This window comes from Spinacia oleracea, chromosome 5 (genome assembly GCF_020520425.1).
Source record: "Spinacia oleracea cultivar Varoflay chromosome 5, BTI_SOV_V1, whole genome shotgun sequence".
Classification (NCBI taxonomy): Eukaryota; Viridiplantae; Streptophyta; class Magnoliopsida; order Caryophyllales; family Amaranthaceae; genus Spinacia; species Spinacia oleracea.
This window is the reverse complement of record NC_079491.1, coordinates 97,290,162-97,316,126: the sequence shown is the minus strand read 5'-3', so window position 1 is coordinate 97,316,126 and position 25,965 is coordinate 97,290,162. Positions and strand designations below refer to the sequence as shown.

The 25,965-nt window shown below is 43.1% G+C and overlaps 3 protein-coding genes and 3 non-coding genes across 6 annotated transcripts; 4 read left to right on the top strand and 2 right to left on the bottom strand.

The window, feature by feature from the left end:
- Positions 1–158: 158 nt before the first annotated feature.
- Positions 159–3,724, bottom strand: LOC130460874 (NADH-ubiquinone oxidoreductase chain 4-like). The gene has a single exon (XM_056828571.1). It carries the CDS (start codon positions 795–797, stop codon positions 159–161), a length of 639 nt encoding a protein of 212 aa, XP_056684549.1. The 5' UTR covers positions 798–3,724.
- A 68-nt stretch (positions 3,725–3,792) lies between these two features.
- Positions 3,793–3,866, top strand: TRNAD-GUC (transfer RNA aspartic acid (anticodon GUC)). The gene has a single exon. It is a non-coding gene; the product is annotated as a tRNA-Asp (tRNA).
- Positions 3,867–10,754: 6,888 nt separating this feature from the next.
- On the bottom strand, positions 10,755–12,525 carry LOC130461194 (uncharacterized mitochondrial protein AtMg00810-like). Its single transcript, XM_056829184.1, has one exon. It carries the CDS (start codon positions 12,041–12,043, stop codon positions 11,180–11,182), a length of 864 nt encoding a protein of 287 aa, XP_056685162.1. The 5' UTR covers positions 12,044–12,525; the 3' UTR covers positions 10,755–11,179.
- A 1,404-nt stretch (positions 12,526–13,929) lies between these two features.
- Positions 13,930–19,940, top strand: LOC110802001 (NADH-ubiquinone oxidoreductase chain 2). The gene is given in 2 exon segments (XM_056828164.1): positions 13,930–19,761; positions 19,764–19,940. Coding segments are annotated over 2 exon segments (642 nt in total). The 5' UTR covers positions 13,930–19,157; the 3' UTR covers positions 19,802–19,940.
- TRNAN-GUU (transfer RNA asparagine (anticodon GUU)) lies at positions 16,430–16,501 on the top strand. The gene has a single exon. It is a non-coding gene; the product is annotated as a tRNA-Asn (tRNA).
- On the top strand, positions 16,940–17,022 carry TRNAY-GUA (transfer RNA tyrosine (anticodon GUA)). Its single transcript has one exon. It is a non-coding gene; the product is annotated as a tRNA-Tyr (tRNA).
- Positions 19,941–25,965: the final 6,025 nt, after the last annotated feature.

The window sequence follows — 25,965 nt, the reverse complement described above, 5'->3', positions numbered from 1 at the left end:
TCGCGAACAAACACAACTCCTACACACACCTAGGAGCACCCCTTCCTGCATATTCATACAAGACCCGAGTAGGCGAGTCGAGGTCCTACAAGGTACCCACTACTCAGAGTACCCTCCCCAAAAAGGGAAAAAGATGTGTCTGTCAGGTTCGGTTCTTCTTAGTTAAGTTGGGCGGGTTCGACCAGAAATGCTATGCTTACACACAAGACTACCCCTCTTCCCGAAAGCTTCGCGGAGACTACTTTACGACGACGGACGACCGCCCGTAGGGGGTTTACTGCACAAGGCCCCTGCAGAGGATTTATCCTAGCGAATAGAAGATGCTCAGCTCCGCACAACATAGGGATTGGCACGCTTTCGAAAAGAACATAGAATAGTAGAAGATCCAGCATGCAGAACACGGCGATCATTAGAAATTCTAAAATTAGAGATGCTGTAATATACTCTTTCCCATAACTTCTCATACCAGACCAACCCACTAAAATGCAAATAGGGATCAAAAATGTGGTCAATATCACGAAGAATAAAGAGATACCGTCTATACCCAAATAAAAATTGATGTTTTCATAAGGAAGCCATCGAAGGCTTTCCACAAATTGAGATTTGGCCGTAGAAGGATCAAATTGTATCCGAAGAACAGGAGAATACAAAAAAGTAATAAGAGAAGCGCACAGACCAATCAATCGTATCGATCGTATTCTTGAATTTGGAATGAAAAGAAGAGTAATGCTTCCTAGCACGGGACACAGAATAAGACCACTTAGATCAGAATAGCATTCACAGAAATGTTCTAACATAGAGCAAAATCGAACATTGAAAAGATTAGTTGACAACAGTAAAAAGATGAGCGCCTAATTCTAATACAATAAAGGTCTATCAGTGCAAGTCAGCTGAATACCGTGATTGATGAGTAGGTAGGTAAGTTAGGTGTACCTCTCGCCCAGTGGAAATTGATTCCTCCCCCCTGAATGAAGAAGTAGTGGGGCCTCCCGCCCCCCTGAGCTTTATTTAGATTCTTTTTTTCATTCTTTATCCAATGTAGAATCTAAATAAATAAATCAGCAAGAACTAGCACTAAACTTCTTTCCCTCTTTCTACTTTTCTTCTCTCCAAAATCTTCGCTTTAGCGACTTCATACCTTTTTCTTTTTGCTTTCACCCGGGCTTTTCATTCTCTTTTCTAGAGACCCGGTTATTCTTTTTTTTTTAGTTCGGATGAAATTAAGGAGCGGCTCCCCCATGCTGTGGCGGTGAAGGTGGGGGCTGCTGCCTCCCCTGGTTTTGTTTGGGAAGGATCCTCATTACGGGCCCGTCGAATCCAAAAGCTTCGCTTAAGCGATTACATATCCTTCCTCTTGGGGAAGCGTGGTAGGTCTTGAAAAGCCTGATAGAGGCAGAAGCCGAGGTCACCAGAGCTATCTGCGTTGAGTGTGCCGATTGAAAGAAAAGAGGAGATAACTCAAATGCCGGCGCAGAAATGAAAAGAGTCGCGCCATTCAAAGCGGAATTCTTTTAAGATCCATTGCTCTATTTTGCATGCTCTGCTCTCAAAATGCGGAGAGACTTTCGAGGGCAGATCCGCGTTGGTCCAGAAAGTCCAAGTTATGGGAGAAGCAGGCTAAGTGAAATAATCTACTGATGCTATTATAGAATCTTATGAATCACGCGCGGCACACTTTATATATCTCCTCCGTCTACAAGGTGAACAGCTTAGCTTACAGCACAGCGTGTTCGCCACCACACTGGCCGGCTAGTGCATTGGCCTTACCGTAATAAGGCCGAAAAGTATGAGCCTTCGATTAGAACGCCCCATATCTCGTGACACGCGGAGCGTGGCATTTCCTTTTATCCTCCTAACTTCTCACCAAAAGATTCATTCTTTATCAACATTCAAAGGTTCTTTGAGTGAAGAAGATAAGGACTTTGTATAGACACTCTTGAGCCATGTTCGTTGCCGTAGGCTCACTACACTATTTATTATTTGATTCTATTGATAGATTCTAGCTCCAAAGAACATATACATGGGACTATGTCGACTTTACGTACGTACGTCTCGTTGACCAAACGAGAAAGTATACTAGGCCACATATCATCCCCTCTTTCCATACAAGAGAGAAAAAGAAAAGATATAATGATCGGTGCCTCTGGCCCCCTTGTTCCTTTCTCCTTGACGTTATTTTCCTCGTTTTTATTACAATAAGGTAGCTTGCTTACTTAGCGCCTGCGCTAAGCATCTAATCAGAGTCAAACTTGGATTCAAAAAAACCCTTTTCCTTATTAAGTACAAGCGTACTCTTTGATCTTTAGTAAAATTAAGCCAAAAAAGCATTTTTTCGAACAGTCTCAACGTCCTCGTTGAGAGTCGCTCTGCGAGACGTCCAGTAGTCTCTGACTTGGTCTTCGGAATCGTAAGTCTCAGCCCGTTCCCAGCTTGACTTGCTCTCAGGTTGGCCCTTCTACTTTACTAAGTAGTATTCCATTCGTGCAGTCGGTCTATGGGCTAGCCCATGGTGCGGTCAGCTATGATATACTCAACTTCTTCTTTAGTAGGTTCATCTACAACATCTGGTGGTGCCCTCGTGGGCACGTTCCTTTCTGGGGCGGTCTGGTCTAATCGAAGTCAACTGACTTACATGGAATACGGGGTGAGTTTTCACCGAGCTGGTCGCTTGAGTCTATAGGCGATCTTTTCTATCCGCTTCTCTACAGGGTCTACTTTCTTCTTTCTTCAGACCGGGCTAAGCCTTTAGGTTGTTTAAGTAGGTTGGGTAGCTTCTGCTATCCTCCCGCCACCTCTTGGCAAAGTAGGCTGATGGGCAAGCTCCCTCCTGTCGCAATGGTGCGGGGCGTCAGAGGCTGTTGCCCCGTGGCCAACTCGAAGGAAGTTCGACGCAGAGCTTTTTGGTTGTTAAGTTATAGTAGTACTGAGCAATATCCAACAGCTACAGTCCTTCTGGTTTGCATTAAAGTTCCTTAAGTTCGAGGAATCCTTTTTTTATCTCCGTCTGAGCTTTCAAAGATATACCGACGGTCGTCTTCTAACATTACCTACTTTTAAGGGTTTTCAAAAATTTCACATAACATAAAAGCTCTTTTCATCATAAGAAACAACCTGATTTCCGGCCTCTTGCATTGCATTACCATAACGACAAGAAAAATTCATTCAAAAAAGAACGATTGCTCTTGTGACTTGGAATGAACCTTTCTCGGTGGAGGAAAGGAATAGCGATGGATTTTGATAGAGCATCCAGGAACAAGAAGATTCAATCGGACGACGAATTCTTACGTGGTCCAAGGAAAGAAAAGGTCCGCTTCCACGATTTCATCTATATTGAATCTTAATATCAGAATTGCTTATATAGTCATGATTCAATTCAGGGCCACTTACTTTTTCTTTATTTCTCATTTTTCGGATCTGATTGGAACAATGGAGAAGGAGGAAGACTTTAGCGATTCATAATAGGATATCTTGAATATCTATGTCCCAGAACATAAAAAATGAAGACTAAGACAGGAGTTTCGTGGAAGCTCTTTATCGGATTTGAAGTGATCACGTAAGCCTCTTTCTTAGGGCCTTTAAAGAGCGCGACTCTACCGCTTAATAAAAAAAGAAAAGGCCTATTTGATTCATGAATTAGCCTACTATACTATGAGTATGCACTAATTTTCTATTATATCTAATAAAAAAGAGTATATCATTCGTGTTTCTGTTACAACACGGCGAAACTAAATGGTTATAATAAATAGAATGAAAAAAGAAAAAAAAAGTGGAGGCTATAGACCTAATTTTCCTGGGATTGTAGTTCAATCGGTTAGAGCACCGCCCTGTCAAGGCGGAAGCTGCGGGTTCGAGCCCCGTCAGTCCCGACCTAGGCGCTGCAAGCGATCAATTCATCTCTCCAGATTCTTTGCATTGCAAAACCTATATGACTAACATAAAAATGAATTGCACACTAGATTCTCAATGATTGAAGAAGAAGAAATGAAAGAGATCAAACAATTCCAAGTCTTTCTAAATGAAATGAGTGGACTGGATTTAATCAGCGGTATATAGATCCAATAGGTAAGAAGCACAACACCATGTTCCCTCTTTCCTGCCGAAACTAGTCCCCTTCTTCATAGAGCTAGGTCTATGGTTGCTACTTTTATCGTTTCTGAAAAAGGTGAAAAATGAGACTATATGGTCAGTCACTTCGGGCTACTTTTTGGGTATCGTGATACTAGGGCTTATGAATTGAAGGAATTTCTTATTTTCTTTTCCCCAAATACTTGCGGTTTCTTTTTTTCGATGGCTTAGTCAGTCCGTTTGGAACTCTCCCCTATAAAACAATCGTAGCTGGAGCGAGTAGAAAGAATAATGGGAATGCCCACCTATCGAGGAAGATCGGAACGGGCTAAACAGGAGCATGGGGTAGGGTTATTTTTTTATATAATGGAAAAAAAGTCTTGTTTATGTGAAAAATGAAGCAGTTACGAGTGCTTATGCCGGTTGGGGTATAGGGACCAGGGAAGAGGAAGTTTTTTGTTTAACCACAGGGGAACTGGTTTCCGGTGGGGTGATTCATGTTCTTCCGGTTACGGATGTTGTGCCACTTGATGTTTCGGGGATCATTTTGAAAACAACAACCTAATCCAAAAACTTCGCTTTAGCGACTTCTTCTCCTGCCGACGCACTGTTCTCTTCAATAGTTCTTCACTTTTGTGGAGCCTATCCCCTTAATCTTCGGATTAATCAGATTGAAGAAAGTTTTCTAGCAACTGGAAATCGAAAGCGCATCACGTGCTACATAGCAAATCTCCGGCAATGGAGACAGAGGGTGGTAATAAGAAGTCCCCCAAAAAAGAAAAGGAGAAAATGTATCCTATCGGATTTTAGCTTCATTTTTGGCAGACCGGGAGGTGATCGCTTTCATCAAAGCAAGCGACGATCTTGCTGTTAAGAAGAAGAAAGGAGCTTATTCTATTCCGAGCAATCTCTATGCGGGATGTGAATTTGAAATATCGTTACTACCGGTCATGCTAAACCTCCCTATGGTATGCATCTTGATTGGACCAGCACGCGTAAAGAAGGCCCTAGAACCCTGTCAGATCTATCTGGTGGATATTTTAGTAATCCAACAAGCGAAATGTATCATCGTTACGTTAAGTTCAAGTAACATAAAATTTTTTAATATTGTAATTAGTCCTGATTGGTTTTCAGAGACTGTGTGATGTAATGAACATGCTGCAGGGTCAGGCCTTTCAGATCAACAGTGTTTGGTTGAAATTCAAGATAATTATAAGTTCTTTGTTGAACATGGTTTACTCAAGCCAATATTTATGATCTCCTTCTCATCGAGATTGGCTATAGCCTTATGGGAGCTTCCTCCTATCTGGAAGACAGCTATCTTGAAGCTTTAGAAACGAAAGATGGCGCTATTAGAGATGATTATGACGATTGCGATTGAAGTTCCCGAAAAGATCTGGTTCGGAAAGACAGACGAGAAGAAACCTGATAGGATGAGCTTTGATGAATAAAAGAAGAATTGGTAGAAATTAATAACATCAGGGCCAACAGAGTTCCAAAATTGATGAAAAAAGATTGCATCAAGAAGGCTGCAAAGCACACATGAGTGAGGTTCAGAAGATTGTGGAGCAATCTTACCGCCCTTACTGGGACTGAGGTCAAACCTATGATGAACGGGAATAGCAAATTATCATTCCCTTACTCGAATGAGGCTCGGCCGCAAAAGGACCAACATCAACGCTTCCTTCTCGTTAGCCTTTTCGCCCCGTGCTTTCCCGGAAAGACTTGCTTACTTTTGAAAGTTTTTAAAGTACCTTGACATCGGGATATGTTCTAACTTAGAACTTCTCCGCTCCGAAATTGACTGACAATTACTGGCTGTACTTTAAAGGATAGGTTCCATTCACTCCCTGGAAATAAGATCCAACTGGTATGCCATTCATCTTTCTTTACAGTACGAGAACAGATTGACAGTGTACTGGCCACACATATCTTCTTCCCAAGATATCCTTTCCTTCTCAGACATGGAACTTTCTATCCTCTCCTTACAGTTGAGAGATTACTTTCCTCTCGCTTCGACGACTCCGCTCTTACCCTTTTCTTTCGGTCGAGCTAGGCTTCACTTTTTGTGGATTTTTTGTCAAGTAAAAAAGAATTGAATCTGGTACCAGCTTCTGAAAGTTTGAAAGTAAAAACAAAAATGCTTTGCAAGCACTAAGTAAACTACCTTGCAGTGCAAAGTCTAAGATCAAGAGGTCTTTCGCAGGAAACTTTAGCCTCTTTCTTTCTAAGGCGGGGTGTGAAGACCCTATTGATTCCTCTAAAGTAGGATTTCCGCTAACGAGTACTTCTATCAAAAACTTGACTGACTCTGGAGGTTGGATCCGAAAGACAGAGTTCAATCTTCTTATTTGCATGAAAGATGCCCTTATCATACTAAGGCGCTAAGACGCTGTTCACAACCTAAAAAGAAGATGTTGAACCCTGTACAGAGTCTTTTCTTCAGGGCCTCCCCTTCCAATTCAAGAGTTAAGAAAGGAACGTAGTCGCTTAAGCGAAGCTTTTGGCTCGTATTCTTTTTAGTTTAGAATGAATATAGGAAAAAGCTTCGCTTAAGCTCAACTTCGAGCTTTAGGTTGTTTACATGCTTAAGCTCCAAGAGCTTTAGCGATTACATACAAAAAGCTTCGCTTTAGCGACTTCTCCTCCTCTATCAAACTCCATTTTTCAAGCTCCTGAAGCTTTCTTCTTTCCTCTGCAATAAGATCATCATTTGTGTTATCATCAGCCAGTCTCCCTTGAATATTAATTAAATCCGCTCTGATAGTAGCAAGCTTCAAAGCTGTGTTCTTAAAGTGATTTGTGTTAAGCTGCTTCAGTCTATACCAAATGTTCAAAAGCTTGTTCTTATGCAGATTTAGATGCCAACTATTGCTCAGAATAGTTTGGAAGTCAGTGTGATCAGTGAGAGCATTAAGAAACTTGAAAGGAGTATTTCTGACCACATTAACAGCATAAAAATGCAAGAGCAGAGGACAGTGATCAGAAACCATCCTCTCCATCACCTCAACAACAATAGAAGAGTACTCAGCAAACCAAGAAGCATTGGCCACACATCTATCAATAAGAGAATAGATCCTATCCTCCCCAGATTGGTTATTACACCAAGTGAAAGCATTTCCAACCATTCTAACAGGAGTAAGATCATTCATCTGAAGACAATCTGAGAAATCTTTGATGTCACTTTCAGTAAAAGGACTTCCATGAAGCCTATCCTCAGCACTAAGAATAGCATTGAAATCACCACCAATAAGAAGAGGATCACTAGAGGCACTAGCAACATCAGAAAGAAATTCCCACAAACCAGTTCTCAACTCATTAGTATTGAAAGCATAGACTGCAAAAAACTTTCTCAGAATTCAAATCAGTGACAGAGCAGTGAATACCTTGAGCATGAGTATTCCTAATCACAACATTTTAGTAATGACTTTTAGCCTTCCAATCCTCTAGTGGATGACATCAGTAAGATAGGGTTTCTCGTTCATTCAAATGAGTTTGAACTCAATATCCAGCGAAGTAACTAAGCCAGTATGGCATCTATCTACCAATCTATCAAGCAAGGACAGCATGGAAAGAGGTTTTTCTCTTGCCTTTGCATGGGTTGTCGGATTATCCGCACCAGTTTGATCTAAGTTGGTTCAAATTCAAAAAGTGAGCGTTTTCTCGGGATTTTTGCTTGTTTTGGATTTCTCTTCCTAAGGTCTCAATGGGAGAAAAAGACCCAAACCCCGTAGGCTTGTTTTTGAGTATAAGACTCGATAGCTCATGATACTGGTCAAAGTCACTTTGCCTGTAGAAACGGTCCTGCATATTCTAGAAGTTACACCCGTCCCTGCCTTTTGTTCTTTCCAAAAGCATAGCTTTAGCTATTACAACCCTTATTGTGTGGTTTATAATGAGTAAGGAGCAGCTTTAAGAATAAGGTAAGGAGGAACAAGGTAACCATATGAACTTTTCACTTGCTTCTGAGCCCGGCTAAGCCCTTTTGAGCTACTGGTTTGAGTTGAGCTTAACCTTTGAGCGACGTACCGAGGACTTTTCCCCTTGGGCCTATATATGCTCTAGCGCCCCAGAGCTATGGAACAAAGGATTCTCCCAGATCTGCCGCCCCTTTCGATACCCGCCCTTCTTTGTTCTTGTGGGTTCTCTTTGAGATTTCTTTCTCAAGAACTGACTTCTCCAAAAGCTTTAGCTATTACAAATCCGAAAGCTTCGCTTAAGCGACTTCGTTTCGTGCTGAAAAAAAGAATTTCATTGACCTACGGCACAGCACGGAAGGAAAGCACCGATGCTAGCTCGCCTTGTCCACGGAACTTATCCTGTTGAGAATCCTATCTTGCTTGACTGCGCTGGGAAGTCTTTCCTTAAAGCATTGATTTGACTTTGAGTATCCGCTTAAGTGAGAAAAGGAACTTGATTTAGCTTGAACCTTGAGCCGTAGAAGAGGATCTTTCAGAAGGACGACTGGCTTTAGCCCTTGAGCATGGAACGAGAGTCAACCTATTTCATTTAAAGGGGGATTATCCATTTACTCTATCGTTTACTTTGATTGTGGTGATGGGAATATCTATGGTTGATTGTTGTAGAAGTTTCCAGCCTCACAGGCTTTAGATTGGACTATGGAACCGAGCGAAGAAGCAGGAAGCGGTTCGAAAGAGTCCTGTTTATGAACTCACTCCCCGTTTTTCCCACTTCTTGTCGAAGGGGGCTAACTAACAGCATTTTTGCGGAAAGCGTTCAGACTTTTCCTTGCGCTGCTTGTAACGTTATTAGTCTAGTCTGGTTGTCATGACTTTGCGTCTGTGTCAGACACTTTATGAACTGACAGAGAACAAGGTGGCTACAGGAGACGGGAGCTACCCACGTGAGCTCACCATCTTCGTTCTGAAGCTTAAGAATCTAATGTATCGAATTTCACTAATTCTTATAATAAAGAAAGGTCTTGGCACTGAATAAAGATCAGATTGAGCGAGAACCCTTTATTTTATGATTCCCCTGCCCATAAAATCTCCCCTTTTTCCCTTTCATTCCTCATGCACTGAGAAGTCTCAAAGATGCTTACTTTGTCGGAGGGCCTTTTGCCCGCACATTCAAGACTACAGCTTAGCTTACCTGTGATTGCAGGGATATTCCCTGTTGATCCCAACTCTTTCCTTGGCTTCGGGTGCACCATGGAAATGAATCGTACCGGGGTGCTTCTTTGTGAAAGGGTGGGCGAATTTCGAGGAGCTATCAAAATCCCTGGTAGATCTTTGCTACCTTTATAGCTATGTATATCCCAATATCCTGACTTTTTTCCTCGCCCCTGGCTTTCTAGCCTAAGGCCAATTAGACTGAATTAGTGGTATTAGTATGCCTTTCCTGATTCCTTTTTTGCTTTGCTATACCTTTACTGCTTGACTTCCTTTCTTACTTGATTTCCATTTCCTGCTTTACCGGTTGGAGGAAGAGACTCCGCTGTTTCCGTTTGTGAAAGAAGTGAAGTCTACTTCCTTTTCTCTTTGACGGACACCTTCCCTTTTGAATGTACTCGAAGCAAGATGCCCACAATCAGATGCTATAGGAACGAACTGAACTTCGAATATGTATAGCAAGATCTTAAGTCTGAAAGGTTTCCCCTAATTACCCAATCTGACTCAATAGGAACTGCACTTAGACTTTCCTCTATGGCTTCGCATGTCTCTCTAGTGGACGGAGGGAGCGAGCTATAGTCTAAAGAAAGGAAAGAAGCAACTCACATACTGATGCGCTAAAAGCCTAAAAAGAGAGCTAGTGTCCTACCTAAGTGAACCCGAAGCGAGAGCACAGGTAGAGCCAGTTGATTTTTGTGACCAAGAAGGAGCATTAGCAGGCACGTATCGATGTGCAAATGATGGGCAATTGACTCTTTTCACGAGTAGGCTGCTGTTAGAATGCTCTGTTGGTTCTAGGTTTGACACATCTATTATCATTCTCTTCTCTTGCCGATATCGACGTGCCTTCTTTTTGTTGGCTTTCTTTCAATTTTGAGTATAAAGCTCCCCTAGCGAGTCAAAAATTGACTGTGTGCCTGATTCAATGTAGCAATGGCAATAGCATTCTTTATAAAATGTCAAACTTGAGAAAAAAGCTTCCTTACCTACCGCCCATGCCTGAGGAGTCACTTTTGTGCACTTGGAATATTAGAGGCTTTAATGAGTCTCTAAAACATACTGAGGTGAAAAATGGAGTCAAAAAAATGAATATTAAAGTTATGGTTCTTTGTGAAACTAGAGTTAAAGCTCATAAGTTTGATGCAATTACTAGGAAATTTGGTAGGCATTGGAAATGGATAGCCAATTATGAGCACTGTAGTAGAGGTAGACTTTGGATTGGCATTACAATGAAATTGATCTAATTATTCTTCAAAAACATGAACAATTTGTTCATTGTGAGATTAAAGACTAAAATGGGGATCTTTCTTTTTTCTTCTCTGCTATTTATGGTTTACATACCATAGAGGATAGGAAAGGGTTGTGGAATGGGCTTTCTTCTTTACAATCAGTTCATCATTCTTTTTAGAGTAAAAGCAAGAAGAAAAGAAGCAGAGAAACGAAAACTCAGTTCGCCATTGAAGCAAGCTCAAGCTCAGTTCATCATTCTTTTTAGAGAGAGAGTCCCAAAATTACAGAGAAGATAATGATGATGAATGAATATTACAACTACTAATATGAGCAGTAATAACTAATTTCATCTAACAAACTCTCTAAGACAAAGAGCTGAGCTGGCGGGTTCGTAACCGAAAGTTGTTACGACTTGTGGGCTGACCCAATCAACATTATTGGATTGGACTAGGTGATTCAACACCCCCCCTCAAGCTGGGGCTTGTATCAGACATGCCTAGCTTGGACTTGAGTAGACAAAACTGTGGTGATGGCAGAACCTTGTATATCAGCAAGTTGCAATTTAGTTGGCAAGTATGTCATCTGAAGCAGACCTTCCAGAACTTTCTCACGTGTAAAGTGGCAGTCTATTTCGATGTGTTTAGTGCGCTCATGGTAGACTGGGTTCTTTGCAATGTAGAGTGCTGATTGGTTCTCACAATGGAGCGTGATAGGTTTCCCATTTTTGACTCCAATCTCCTCAAGCAATCTGACTAACCAGGCAACTTCAGAGGCAGCAGAAGCCATCGCCCTATATTCGGCTTCAGATGATGACTCACAGTAGGTTGCTCCTTTGACTTCCAACTTATGGGAGAGTTGCCAAGCATCATAAAATAACCAGTCACAGATCTCCTTGTATCGGGACAAGATGCCCAGTCAGAATCGGAAAAGGCCTGCAATTTCAATTCATCACTGCCTTTCCACTTTCTTCCCTGCCCTGCAGTTGCAGCGATGTATCTGAGAGTATGAACCAAGGCATCATAGTGTGGTTGTCTTGGTTGGTGCATAAATTGACTTAAAGTCTGCACAGTGTATGCCAAATCAGGTCTGGTGTTAACCAGAAAATGCAGTTTACCAACCAAGCATCTGTACTTTTCTGGTTCTGCAAATAATTCACCTTCATCAAGTGAGAACTTCAAGTGTAGGGGCAAAGGAGTTGCAACAGGTTTGAAATCCTCTAAGCCACTGTCATGTAGAAGCTCATTAGTGAATTTTCCTTGAGTCAGAGTTCTTCCATCCGAAGAATATCCAACCTCAATTCCAAGAAAGTAATGCAGAATACCCAAATCTTTGATGCTGAATGTCTTGTGTAAGTGAGATTTGAGATCAGAGATGACTTTATGATCTGTTCCAGTGAGAATCATGTCGTCTACATACACTGCTGCCAAGGTTATGTCAGAACCAGATCTCTTGATGAAAAGAGAGTCATCATTCTTGGATTGTTCAAACCCTTGCATCTTCCATTCTTGAGTCAACTTTGAGAACCACTGTCTGCTTGCTTGTTTTAGTCCATATAAGGACTTTTTCAGCCTACACACTTTGTTTCCTGGGTTCGGAATACCTTCCGGAAGTTTCATGTAAACCTCCTCATGCAAATCACCATGGAGGAAAGCATTGTTCACGTCTAATTGAATTTCCAGCCTTTGCTTGCAGCTAGTGCAATGACACTCCTGATTGTAGCCATTTTTACCACAGGTGAGAATGTCTCCTCGAAATCGATCCCATACTTTTGGTTGTATCCTTTTGCCACCAACCTTGCCTTGAACCTCTCAATTGATCCATCAGACTTCAACTTCACCTTGAACACCCATTTACATCCAATGGGCTTCTTATCCTTGGGTAAATCAACAATATCCCAAGTGTTGTTCTTGTCCAAGGCCTCTCACTCTTTCTCCATTGCAAGTATCCAGTTATTCTCTCTACATGCCTGAGCATATGTCACTGGTTCAACTATCTGGGTTATCTGAGCTACAAAGGCTTTCTGAGATGATGGCAAGGATGAAAATGCTCTTAGGGCTGGCATTGTTGTTACACAGCAACCTTTTCCATAGAACAGGAGCAAAATCCCGTTTATACAGTTTGCTAATAACAAACTGACCTTGATGAACAAAGGCCTGAGCACCAGCATAATCTCCCAAAACATCTCTACTCCCCAGAATCTTTTTGAACATCCAAGACAGGCCTGGAGGGATGTTCATACTCCAGATATCTTTCCTCTTCACATAGTAGGTATCCACTTAATCCACAATTTCTCCTTCTTCATAGCAACCAAAAGAGCTTTGCTGTTGCAGCTTTGTTCCAAGTGCTTAACTCCTTCAAATTGAGCCCACCTGCTGTTTTTGGCTTGCACATTTGATCCCAGGATATAGGAGCTTTTTTAGAAGGGTTATCAGACCCTGTCCAAAGGAACAACCTGCAGCATCTTTGAATCTCTCTTAAGACTTTCTTAGGCAAAAGGTCCAGTAGGCTTGACAGTAAGAACTTATTTAACTAGCTGCATTCTACCAGCATATGAAAGTCATTTAGCAGACCAAGACCTGATTCTGCCAACAATCTTATCAACTAATGGTTTGCATTCACTGAAGTTGAGCTTTTTAGCAGATAAACCCCTAAGTACTTAAAGGGCAAAGAACCAACATCCATATGCACAATACTCTGAATGTCACAAGCCACTTCTGTAGAAACACCCCCTAGGTCAATATTCCTTTTATCCAGATTCAAGACCAGAGGCCTTAGAGAACTTCAGGAAAGAATCAAACATAAGCTCAACTGGGATATGATCAGCTCTTGAGAAAAGTAGCAAGTCGTCCGCAAACATTAAGTGAGTAATGTTGAGCTTTTCACATCTTGGATGAAAATGAAAGTCAGGATTGTGAGTGAGGTCATCAAAACATCTAGATAAATATTCCATACCTAAGGCAAAAAGAAAGGGAGAGATAGGATCTCCTTGCCTTAGACCTTTCTTAGCGGGAACAGTAATACTGGGATTACCATAAGAATAGAATATGAGACAGTTTGAACACATTCCATGATCCATCTAAGAAAGAGAAAAGCCTAACTCACTAAGAACAGTTTCAAGAAAGGTCCATTCAATGGAATCATAGGCTTTCCGAAGATCCACTTTTATCATGCATCTAGGAGAAATATTCTTCCTAGTATAGCCTTTAATAAGTTCAGTTGCAAGAATTATATTATCAGCTATATGTCTTCCAGGGAGAAAACCGGATTTGAGAACAATTCACTACTTCACCAACAACAGACTGAAGCCTATTTGTAAGAATCTTTGCAATTCTTTTTGCTGAGCAACATGCAATAGGCCTTAAGTCCCTAACATTAGAAGGGTTAGAAACTTTAGGAACTAAAGTAATAGAAGCACAGCTGTCTCAACATTTTTGCAGAATGGAAAAATTCCAACACAGCAGCATAAATTGAAGGGTTAACCCAAGGTATGTAATAGCTAAAGCGAAGCTTTTGTTGACTCGCTTAGTGCTTGCAATTTTGGAAGGAAGAACATTTGACTTTGACACATGAGGTGGCGAGTTTGGCTAGGTAACATAATGGAAATGTATCGGACTGCAAATCCTGGAATGACGGTTCGACCCCGTCCTTGGCCTCGGAGAGTAGCGAGCAGCACGGAACTTGAATCAAATCAATCAAATGGCATAGCTCTATATTTTGCATCTTCCCTGAATAAGTAAGGCCCCCTTCTTTCTAATTCGAAATTGAGGGTCCTTTGTTTGTTAAAAATCCACAGACAACATTCTGGAACTTCCAAACCAAAAAATACAAGGATGAGAAGGAGCTTTTACGTTACGCTTCAATAGAATGAAATTTGGAAGGGTAGAATACGCCCCATGGTCGATCGAAGATCCTGTACTACTTGAACTCAAATGAATCTATCTTACTTTCAATCCATCTTTGTCCAGCCAGCTCATAAGAAAATGTTAGACCAATCTCAGAGCTGACACAACCGAATTGGTTGAAGAAAAGGAAACCCCAACGACCAAGTACTCCCGCCCCAAAAAGCGGAAACCGAACAACCACCAGGCTCGTCTGAAGAGGAGGCGGGCGCCCTCTAAGTTTACCACCCTACCCACTAATGGACTATGAGGAGAGCAGGCGAACCGGAACCGACCGAATCACTGTAGCAAACCCTCCCTTTACTCAATAGATAGCGCTTATCCAAAAACTTCGCTCCGATCGCTTAATCTTTCCAAAAGCTTCGCTTAAGCTCAAAAGCTCGAAGAGCTTTAGCAAGTAAACTACCTTAAGCTCTTCGAGCTTTAGCGAGTCAACTCCCTCTTTCAAAAAAAAAATGAGAAATGGAAAAAGGTCTTTATTGAAAAGGCTTTGCACCTGAAATAGGACTCCATAAGAATGAGTCTGGGCTTTCAAAAATTTGAAAATGCAAGGTATGTAGCCGCTTATGCGAAGCTTAGGGGGTAAAAAGAAAGTCTTTTGAACAACCAACCTGACATAAGGCAATGCAATTGCTCGCCCACTTAGAGCAGATGGAGATTCTCGGGCAGGGAAAGGTGGCACTCGACATCTATTAAACAACACCAAGAACAAATACCATGTCCTCGAAAGAAACTCGTGATGAATGAATGCTGCCCTCGAGGACGTGTAAAAGAAGGTCTTTGCCCATGACCTCTCAGTAGAAGGAAAAGGCCGTGGAGACTTTGACCGGATGAATAGGCATGCTATCATGATAGAAATTTGGATTCAGGAAAATAATCCAGGATGAACGCTTTTTTCGTTCGCTATGTGCTGACTGGATGCGTACTCGCGCGATCGATCGATGGCCGAGGAAATTGCGTGAATGACGAGACCGGCCTAACCTAAAGTAAAGGCTCTTCCCTCTCTTAATGGTGAATCTTTATTGACTGACACTAGGAACCAATTCGGAGAAACAAGAAGCATGGCATGAGATAGGCGGCGGAACAATTTCCGATAGCGAATTACTTCACTCGATGGAGGGAGGTTTGGAACTCAAGGACGAAATCAATGTTGAGTCAACAATCATCGAGAAGGGCACCACCGAGCGAGATCGAGACCAGCACCTTGTATAGGGTTCCAAAACTGCCCTTCTTCCAACCAATATCCTATGCAAGCTTTAGCTTGACTAACAAGCGAGAAACTTATGGAAAGGTCCCCTTACTATAGATAGGCTCGAATTTGACTTTGATTGCAGGGAATGTAATAGCGAAAGCTATGCTTTTGTTTACACGCTTAGTGCATTAAGAATGAAGCGAAGCTTTCGGACCAAAGCGCGTTAGCGCAACTCTCCAAAAGCATAGCTTTCGCTATTACAAACCAAAAGCTTCGCATAAGCTCAAAACCTCTTCGAGCTTTAGGGAGTCAACTACCGAAAGCTTCGCTTAAGCGACTTCTTTCCGATCGCTTAAGCTCAACTTCGAGCTTTAGGTTGTTTACATGCTCAGCCCTTGCTTGTTTTAAAGCTAAAGCTTATTAGAAGCTTTTGTTTACTCGCTTAGTGCATTAAGAATGAAGCGAAGATTTGGGTATGTAGTCGCTTATTAGAAGCTTTCGGGTCAGATACTCCTTTAATAAGATAGAAAGGGCTTTTTCAGCTTGATCGAAATCGATTCTATGATTGAATAGCAGATACTTAGTAGTATAAACTCGGAGAGACAGAGAGGGGACTCTATCATACCTGCGAACTCCTAGGATGAGAAGTCAGTCTCTTGTTTTTGGCAGGAAAAGTTCTACCTTCGGTAGAGTGGGTCTACTTAGCGAACTGGAAGGACGCGGAGATCGATTGATCAATATGAATCTCGAGAGTGGATGGTTGACTGCCGCCCCCTTGTCCTGGAGTCTCTCCGGCCGGGGAGAGGCTTGCTATCGTAACCTTTTCCCCGGTGTATGTGAAAAAAGTGACGAACCCATTTAGGTCATAGGTTAGTCCAAAGAACGAGAGTCGGCTTCCTTAAGTCCGTTGTTCCTCAGTAGCTCAGTGGTAGAGCGGTCGGCTGTTAACTGATTGGTCGTAGGTTCAAATCCTACTTGGGGAGAATTTATAGTTCTCGCTTTTCTGACCTAGCGACCCCCGTCCTTCTACTTCGTTTCTAAATTAGCAGAATCGTGATCCAAATTTTGGGTTGGTTTTTCTTCCTCACTTTCCAAAAGCTTCGCTTTATTCATACCAAAAGCTTGCTTGCTGTAGCCCTTTTTTAGTAGACTAGGCTTAGTCATTTAAGTAGGCTCGCAGCTTCGCCAGAAGCGACGAAGGGGGGCTGGGGAAGAAGGCCGACGACTACATGAGAGGGAAGCTGTCTACGAAGCTTTGCCCCTTGCTTTACAGAGATTGTTATGAACTGACTAAATGACTCGATTCCCCCGGAACGCTAGCTAAGCTAATAGTATTCGTTTCTCAATAAGCTTATTGATTGATTCAGCGAACAAATCGCCTCCTTCTTAGAACCCATTGAGGAGGTCCTCGGCCCGGGAAGGGGAGAGTGGCCGAGTGGTTAAAAGCGACAGACTGTAAATCTGTTGAAGTTTTTCTACGCAGGTTCGAATCCTGCCTCTCCCACTTGTTTGTTGTAGACTTCAGAGAAGAGAAAGAAGGCATTCGTCAGCGGAGGAAGGCCAACCGAGCGAAGCTCTTTCTTTTGGCCGTGAAGTTCAATTGTATCGTATGTTAGTTAGAGAGGTTAGCGAACTACTACGATCTATAGATTCTCCATCTATATCCAATCCCAACGAGAATAGAAGCGAGTCGCTTCCGGCTTGGCTTGTAATCGTAGTCTTTTAGCTTATGTAGTGGTCGGCCTTCCTACACGCACGCGCTCGCAAAACTTGCCTTGGTTCGGGACGAAGCCAAGCCGATACATACGATAGGCGAAGGAACGTAGTCGCTTATTAGAAGCTTTTGTTTACACGCTAAAGCTATGCTTATGGAAAGACCCCCATTTCATAGCGCCTGGAGAACGCAAGTTTGATCGAGGATTGGAGAGGAAAGGTGGAAGAAAAGGCTCGGGATGGATTTAGGAGTCTTTGTGCGAGCCGTATGCGGTGAGAGTCGCACGTACGGTAACGAGGGGGGTTCGCGTCTATACGTGTAGTGTGGTGGTTGGGCCTACCCACCCTATTTGTTCCATGATCTATGGGTCTACAGGAGCTACCCATTTCGATCAATTAGCCAAGATTTTGACCGGATACGAAATCACTGGTGTTCGATCTAGTGGTATTTTTATGGGGATTCTTTTTATCGCTGTAGGATCCCTATTCAAGATCACTGCAGTTCCTTTTCGGGCGGCTGTAGGACGGACGGCCGCCTATAAGTGGTAGGGTAGGGTGGGTGGTACCGCTCAGATTGCGGCCAATCTTCCTAACCGCGCGCGGGCCGGGCCGGGCTTAGAGCGCGTGAAACTCATCACTACCTCGTAAGGGCGTTGAGACCATAGCATGTTAAACGAAAGCGCCGCTTTCTCTCCAGTGTTGTCACACAGCTGCCCGCCTAGAAGAGCCACTCGCTCTCTAGTGTTGTCACACAAGATAAGCACGCCGCCCGCCTGCTGGCCGGGCGAATCGAAGTTCTCTTCCGGTCAACTGTCCACCCAGTCAAGTGCAAAAAACACAGTAGAATCACGCAATGCACGCTGCTGGTGTGCTTCCTGCCCGCGAGGAAAGAAAGAAGAGCGACAAGGTTCAGATTTGACTGTTTGCAGTATGGGAGCAGATTACCCAAAAAATCCCTGGGAACAATGAAAAAAATAGATATCTCGGTATCGAAAACTATAGGAGGCTGTATTGGCGAGATCCAACGGTAAACAGCTGCCTAAAAGAAAAACCGCCTGGAAGTCCGAGGACCTTTAGTACTGTACCCTACCCCCGAACCAGCAGCCTTCGAGCCAAGCAAGACCGCCCTTGTCCCTTTCCTTTCTCCATTCTGCCTTCTTCTTTGCTTTGTTCCAAAAGAGTCTAAGGCAAAGCGAAATTCGTATGCCTACTTTACCTACTTTACGTATGTAGTCGCTTAAGCGAAGCTTTTTTTGACTCGCTACTTGGTATGAAGTCGCTTATTAGAAGCTTATGGAGCTTTTGGAAGGAAGGAAAGTCGGAGATCGATATTTTCTTAGTTTTTCATCGAAAACGAAGAAGACCGAGAATTTCCATCTTTCTTTCGAAAGAAGGGAACACGCTTTTTGCGGTGGTATGATTTTCGGGCCTTCTCCTCGTTCCGCTCGCTGGCCTATTGGGATAGCAGCCTTTGTTGCCTGCTCGCTCTTTTCTTTTTTATATAATAAAGAATTCAGGCTCGGCCCGGGAAAGCGCTGGCAACAACAGAAAGGAAGGGGTCCATGTAGCTGCTGCGTCCGCTCCCTTCTTAGTCAATAGAGCAGCAGGTTCGGCATCTACTACAAAAGAGAGAATCCACTTCAGATAACCACGCCTCTGCTAGGCAGCGTGTGGAATGGCCGAGAGCGGACCTTTTTGGATCTATAATCCAAGTCGAGAGTGGAGTTACGGGAACAGCCGTCTGATGGAAAACAACTTTCACGTTCGGTTCAGAGAGCACTTTTTTCGTTGAGAATTCTTCGTTCCCTTTCGTGTGAATTCCCTAGCGGCGAATTCAAAACTTTTGGGGCCCTATCTATTCCATCTATCGAGCCCCGAAGAAAACCCCCCTCCCCTTCGGACTCAATCTTTTTTTTGACTCTATATATGTGGGCACCTGATATCTATGAGGGTTCACCCACCCCGGTTACAGCATTCTTTTCTATTGCGCCTAAAATATCTATTTCTGCTAATATTTTACGTGTTTTTATTTATGGTTCCTATGGAGCTACATTGCAACAAATCTTCTTTTTCTGCAGCATTGCTTCTATGATCTTAGGAGCACTGGCCGCCATGGCCCAAACGAAAGTAAAAAGACTTCTAGCTCATAGTTCAATTGGACATGTAGGTTATATTCGTACAGGTTTCTCATGTGGAACCATAGAAGGAATTCAATCACTACTAATTGGTCTCTTTATTTATGCATCAATGACGATAGATGCATTCGCTATAGTTTCAGCATTACGGCAAACACGTGTCAAATATATAGCGGATTTGGGCGCTCTAGCCAAAACGAATCCTATTTCGGCTATTACCTTCTCTATTACTATGTTCTCATACGCAGGAATACCCCCGTTAGCCGGCTTTTGTAGTAAATTCTATTTGTTCTTCGCCGCTTTGGGTTGTGGGGCTTACTTCCTAGCCCCAGTGGGAATAGTGACTAGCGTTATAGGTTGTTGGGCGGCCGGAAGGTTGCCACGAGTAAGTCAGTTTGGGGACCGAAGGCAGTTCTCCGTGCACCGGACACGTAGCTTACCGAATCAGTTGCGACACGGATGGGAATGCATGCTACGAAAGATAGGGTCGAGTCTGATACATCAACCGTCTGTCTACTCAATATCCTTGTACGAGTCCACAATCACTACACGAGATGAACCCTGGTTTGGTGAATTTTAGTTGGCCTTAGGTGTAATAGGACTCCCAGTTACTGCGCACGATCGTATACTGAGGTGCTCCCCGCCGGTTGTTGGAACGACGCGAGCCGGGCCTCAATTCAGAAAGAGAAACCAAAAGTCTTCATAAATGGGAGGTTCAAAATTCCCCATCTCATTGAGGGCGGAAAACGAATCGACATCTCGATGTGATACAGCCTTTTCTATTTTAGTTGGGAAAGAACGGCGAAGTCCATCCAAACCGTCCAATGAAGAATAAGAAGAGAGCAAAGCGCATGCGGAACGGACACAGAAAAAAAGAAGTGTGGAAGAGAAGCAGCCGAGCTCATTCCCTTCGCGGGCCCAAAGCAGTGCAGTCTTTCCTGGCCAAATCAAGGATTTGGGGCTTCTCTTGCTACGCTACTTCAAAAATCTCTTTTTTTTGAATCTATATGAATAGAAAGATAGATCTATCCGTCTATCCTATCCGATTTCGATTTTGATATCTCAAAAAGAATCGATTTCATTCAACGTTTGATTCAAAGAACTGCGCTTAGCCCCCCCGCTCATGAAACGGCTTTGCTGCAATGTGGATGGCAGAGGGTCCGTAGTACCCGAAGCACTGGAGTGATCCAGTAGCGGGGAAGGGGCCTAGAAGTGCCTACTACTACACCACACTACACTTGGCTCTACACATTTACAGAGCTAACCCCTGTCCAGTGCCTGGCAGAGCTAAGGTAGCTTGCTTCTACTCTTTCTCCCTATCTTCGCCCAGGCTAACGTAACGGGGCCTGACTTTTTCAGGGGGGAGAGTGGAGCCTCGAGAATGTTGAGAGGAAGATCCTTGGCCCTTCTTCATTCTCTACGGGGTTCAAAACCTTTCTTCAACATAGGTGACAACGAGCAGGGCAGGGATGGAAGAGATCAAACACGGGAATAATAATCTTGTGACCTTTTTGATCATTTTGATAGGGGGGGGATAGGGAAAGTGGACAAAAGAGACTCGCATTTCCCAGTCGAAAAGAGGGGTTCCTTTTTCGTCTCGAATTTTTCATCGAACAAATAAGGGAAAAGAATCATATTGAAAACGCTCCTAACCCAAGCCCTTCCTTCGTAGAGCCGTGTATTGTAAGTGATCCGAACCTGCCCGGAGCGAGCCTCCCATAGAGGCAAGTGAAGTTGGTGAGCCGTATGATGGGAAACTATCTCCTGCGGTTCGGAGAGGACTCAGCTGTTAGTTAGTACCCTCTTGGTTTCGGAGTGGACCCTTTCACTCTATTTTATTATATACGTTTAGTGAAAAGAATGTTTTTTGATACACCTAGGACATGGATTCTATATGAACCAATGGATCGTGACAAGTCGTTACTACTAGCAATTACTTCCTCTTTCATTACTTCATCCTTTCCATATCCTTCTCCCTTGTTCTCAGTTACTCATCAAATGGCACTCAGTTTATATCTTTAAGTTCGATCATTGACAAGGTTCAAAGAAAGGGTGGGCCATTGATAAAGAATCGATTCCAAACCACAATGCTAACAGATGGTGGGCCTCCGCTTTTATTTTCATTAATGAAACCTGCCAGTTATTATGGACTCAAATCATAAGGTAATGCCAATTCACTTACTTGGAACAAGTCAGGAAAAAAAAAGGAGGATTTTGCCAAAAGCATAGCTTTAGCGAGTCAACTTAAGCTTCGCTTTAGCGATTACATACCGAAAGCTTCGCTTAAGCTCAACTTCGAGCTTTAGCAAGTCAACTACCTCAGTGCTATAGTTTCATTCAAGTCGATATTGTACTTTACTTAAAAGAGATTCGTAGGCGAAAGCTAGTCTCCTAAACGAAGCTTTGGGAACTCTAGGATTCCTTGCTTCAGTCTGTTAGGCTGGATTACAGGCTAGCGATTGAAGTGAAAAGAGCTTGATAGATCATGATTTGTTCTCATTCATTCTACTTCGACCACCCTACAGTAGCTACTTGGGGATCCATTATGGAACGGGTTTCCCGCCTTTTCTCTGCTTGAACTATGGCCATAGAAAGGAACTGAAGTGGATGGACCCTATCTTCGGTTATCACTTGATCGATTGAATCTCTTCTGTCCTATCTTGTATAACCCGACAGGAACAACCTGACTCAGGGATTTCAGTAGAGAAACTACCGGAGTCATATCTAGCTATCAAAGAAGAAGCTTACAGGCCTTATCCCAATTAAAGTGAGGGAAGGAAGGCAAAGATAGCTAATAGCAGCTCAGCTCATATTGGCCCGGCCTTATTCAACTACCAGCACTGGACCGCTAGTTCCCTTTATATCTATAGAAGAAGGTAGGACAGCTAAGAACGAATTACATCTTTCAAGCCCCCTTTATAGAAGAGAAAGCCAGAAGGTAATAGCTGATTGGCAGTATGAGTGTCAGAAAGCTGCCGATGCTGTATTGCTGCCTGCTCGAATCAACATCCCTCTACGAGTTTTCTCATTCCTGTGGTTGTTCTCTTCTGTTCTGAGAGAGAGTCAAAAGCCTATACTATAGCACTGCAGGAAGACCAAGGTATCGATTCCTTTAAGTCTGGTCAGTCACCGTCAATATTTTCTTTCTACGGCCAATGCTGCTTAATGAGAAACTTTCTCTATTTCCCCGCCCTTCAAAGCCACGCGAATCTTTTCTTCGCCTTACCGCGGCCTCTTTGAATCACACCTAAAGGCGAATGGGATTGAGAAGGAGCTCTAGTAGGTGAATGCGTCCGATCGCTAACCTTTGTTTGAATACTAGGTGTTTAGGAAAGAATATCTTATACCCTTACTCTTCTTCGTGTGGGCAAGCTACGCACCATTGTGCGAGCTCGAAGTGATGAATATGGAGACCGGCAGCTCATCCCAACTTTCCAAGGGATGTCGCATATCCGCTGTCAACAGGGTTTGGTTTATTAACTAGCCTTCGGAAGAATAAGATAGAAGGTAATGCCCGCTATTTTAAGACACGAACTGGTAAGAGATGCTTCAATTTCACTTCCAACACCCATTCTCATCAACAAAATAAGCCATGCATCTTGACAAGTCCTCTTGAGGAACTGCAGCTATAGCTTTATCAAGGGTTTTTCCCATCCACCATGAATCCTTCAATAAATTGAGAATCCGCCCATTGCCAATTACCCACTTCATCCCTATCCTTTCAGTCGAGTCACCGCTTTCAGCGCATTTAATAATCCCACACCTTGAAAATTCCTTTCCAAAGAGGCGAATCACTACTTTTGGCCACGGGTTGAGGAACACCAACCTTCTTTCTCATGTATTTACTACGTAACACCTTAACCCATAGCGCATTAGGAAGAGTCAATATTCCCCACCCGAGCTTCATAAGAAAAGCTTCATTATTCTGACTCATCCTCCCTATGCCTAAACCCCCATTAACCTTTGGTTGGCAAACCTGCTCCCACTTAACAAGATGGGGCTTCTTCTTCTCATTCGTAGACCCCCAGATAAAAGATCTACTGTGAGCTTCAATCTCTTCACAAGGCAATGTTGGCAGCTTAACCGTTTGCATTGTATACGTGGGTAGGGCCGACCTTACTCAGTCAGTCATTTCGCCAAGGAAAGCTGGTTGATTTTCCATCCACTCAATCTATCCCGAACTCTATCAACAATATATTTCGAATTTCGGCGCTCATGGAGTAATGGAACACCAAGATACTTACCTAGGTTAGATGTAAGAGAGAACCCAAACTCCCTACTAATTGCTTATTCCTCTCCTTGATTTTCATTACTATATGCGAGTGGTTCCTACCGCTCCTCTCCCGCAGGTCGAGCGTCTTCAAACCTTGATTCTCCTTTACAGTCAAAAGTCTCATTCGACAGCTGTTACAGTCCTTCCCTTCCTCTCCCTGTCGATAACTTCGTACCGCAGTTAGCTATAGGCTTGAGCTCAGTGACTTGTAGCAAACGTAAGCTTTGGAAGTTTAGTTTACTTGTAGCAAGCGCAGAGTAACATCGTACCTCAGTGATTACATCTGATTGATCTCCAGCCAAAGCTAGCCAGAAAGGAGAGGTATGAAATTACTTACTTGTTAGAGGTATGTAGTCGCTTAAGCGAAGCTTTCGGTTGTTTACATGCTTAAGCTCTTTGAGCTTTTGGAAGGAAGTTTTACTTTTTTGTAGGGCTGCTCTCTTCTGCGTCGACTGCTATGTGCTAAAGGCTGCGGAATAAGAGCGGTAATTCTGGATTCACCCCATCTTCTTTTCTGGGCCTTGAATATTACAATCTGTGGTTTTGTCATACAATAAGATCCAATTTGTTTGGACTCGTTAGGGCCATTACCTTGAGTGAGGCCTAACGTGTACACCTCTTGTTGTGATCTTATCCACTGATGGGTCTTGCTCTAAGCCCAATCCTCTCGTCTTAGGGTAGGATATCCATAAACCTTAAATCACGGGAACTTCCCCTTTTTGGTTGACAACCCACCTATGTTGGGATGACTAAGCCCACTATCCTAATAGGTCCCTCTTGTGTCGGGTTAAGGGCTTAGTTGAACCCAATTTCTTCACTTGTAGTCTAGGGCTTTGCTTGGCATTGGGCTTCGTTGCTTTCCCGGTCTTGGATTGAACCTAAACCAAAGTCTATAGACTGAATTAGGAGAATGGAACCCTATTGGTTCTGCAGAGCTAAGCCGGTAAGCAAGAAAGGAAACTGCCCGAGAAGTGCTATTCACTCTTCCTAAAAAGCTTTTTTTCCTGGCATTCAAGACTGGCATGTACAGTGAGAAGTGCGCAAGACCAGAAAGACTGCTAACACCGGTTAGTTCTTTGCTCTCTGTCAATCAATATCAATAATGGAACTGGCTTGCTAACAGAATCTGTAACAGGGTAGCTTTCAAAATATTACAAACTTGAAATAGCTTAACTGTCGCAATTAGCTTCCCTGACTTGCCTTGCTAGCTTCTACTTTAATGCAGAACTCCCAATAGCAGGAATTACACTCGATGGATTGGTGAAAGAACCTGGCTTTCTAGCTTGACCTTGACTCTTCACACGAAAGCTTTCGGGACGAATCAAACAAAGCAAAGCGAAGAGGTTCTTTAGCGTAGGCTAGTCAATTTACTTGGAGTAGCTTTCCCGCTGCCCTCCCAGTTGAATAAGGTAAGCAAGCCTCTCTAGTGAGAGTTCTTACATTGAGAGTCAACTTACTCCTATGATAGTGCTAGGTCCTTCTATTCCTAATCCCTCTCATATCGATCCATTGTCTAAGGATTAGAGGATCTAGAGTGCCTAAAGCTATTGATAGCGGATATCGCTTAGAAGTTTCATTTTTTTCGCGACAAAAAGTCATAAGAGTTTTCCAGTCTCTGGGTAACAAGTTTTCCACCGTAATAGTGGGATTTCTCCTATTGCCATTGTATCACTCCTGGGAGAAAGCTAAGGATCTTTGGGAAGCAAGCCCAATTGGAGTGCTTAATAAGGTCTTCACCCGGAGTTCCCCTTTGGTAAGCCCTGTAAATGTAGGGCCAGTTTCCTGTAAGGCAATGGCAGATCTAGTACCTGTTGCAGAAAAGAAAACTTCTTCCTGCGCAGCTAAGCCCATTAAGTTCCAGTCTTCTTTTGGTCGGGAGTCCTAAGCCCTGGGAGCAGTCTCAGGGTAAGCCCCTGCAGTTGCAGCTCTTCTCTTATCCAGAAGAAAGCTACGGGCATATACCCCGCCCCGGGGAACAGGTGCCACCTCAACAGCTATATTCTAAATCGTTAAGCCTCGCAACCCTTTCCAAAAACTTCGCTCCGATCGCTTAAGCGACTACGTTACCTCCTGAGAGTCTACGAATTAGAAAGAAATCATTGGATTAGGTGGATTTTTAACCCAGTCAAAAGTTCTCTTTCTTTTCCTCGATCGAGTCTAGTAGAGGAAGGGAGATAGGAAATAGGAATGAAGCGAAACCACTTTAACCACATTTTCATCCAATTGTGGTATAAAGTATACTCCGATATAACTAACAATTCTTCCCTTGATATAGGGATTAAGAGGACGGTTGTCCCCCATCCACCATTCAAGGTTGTTAATATAT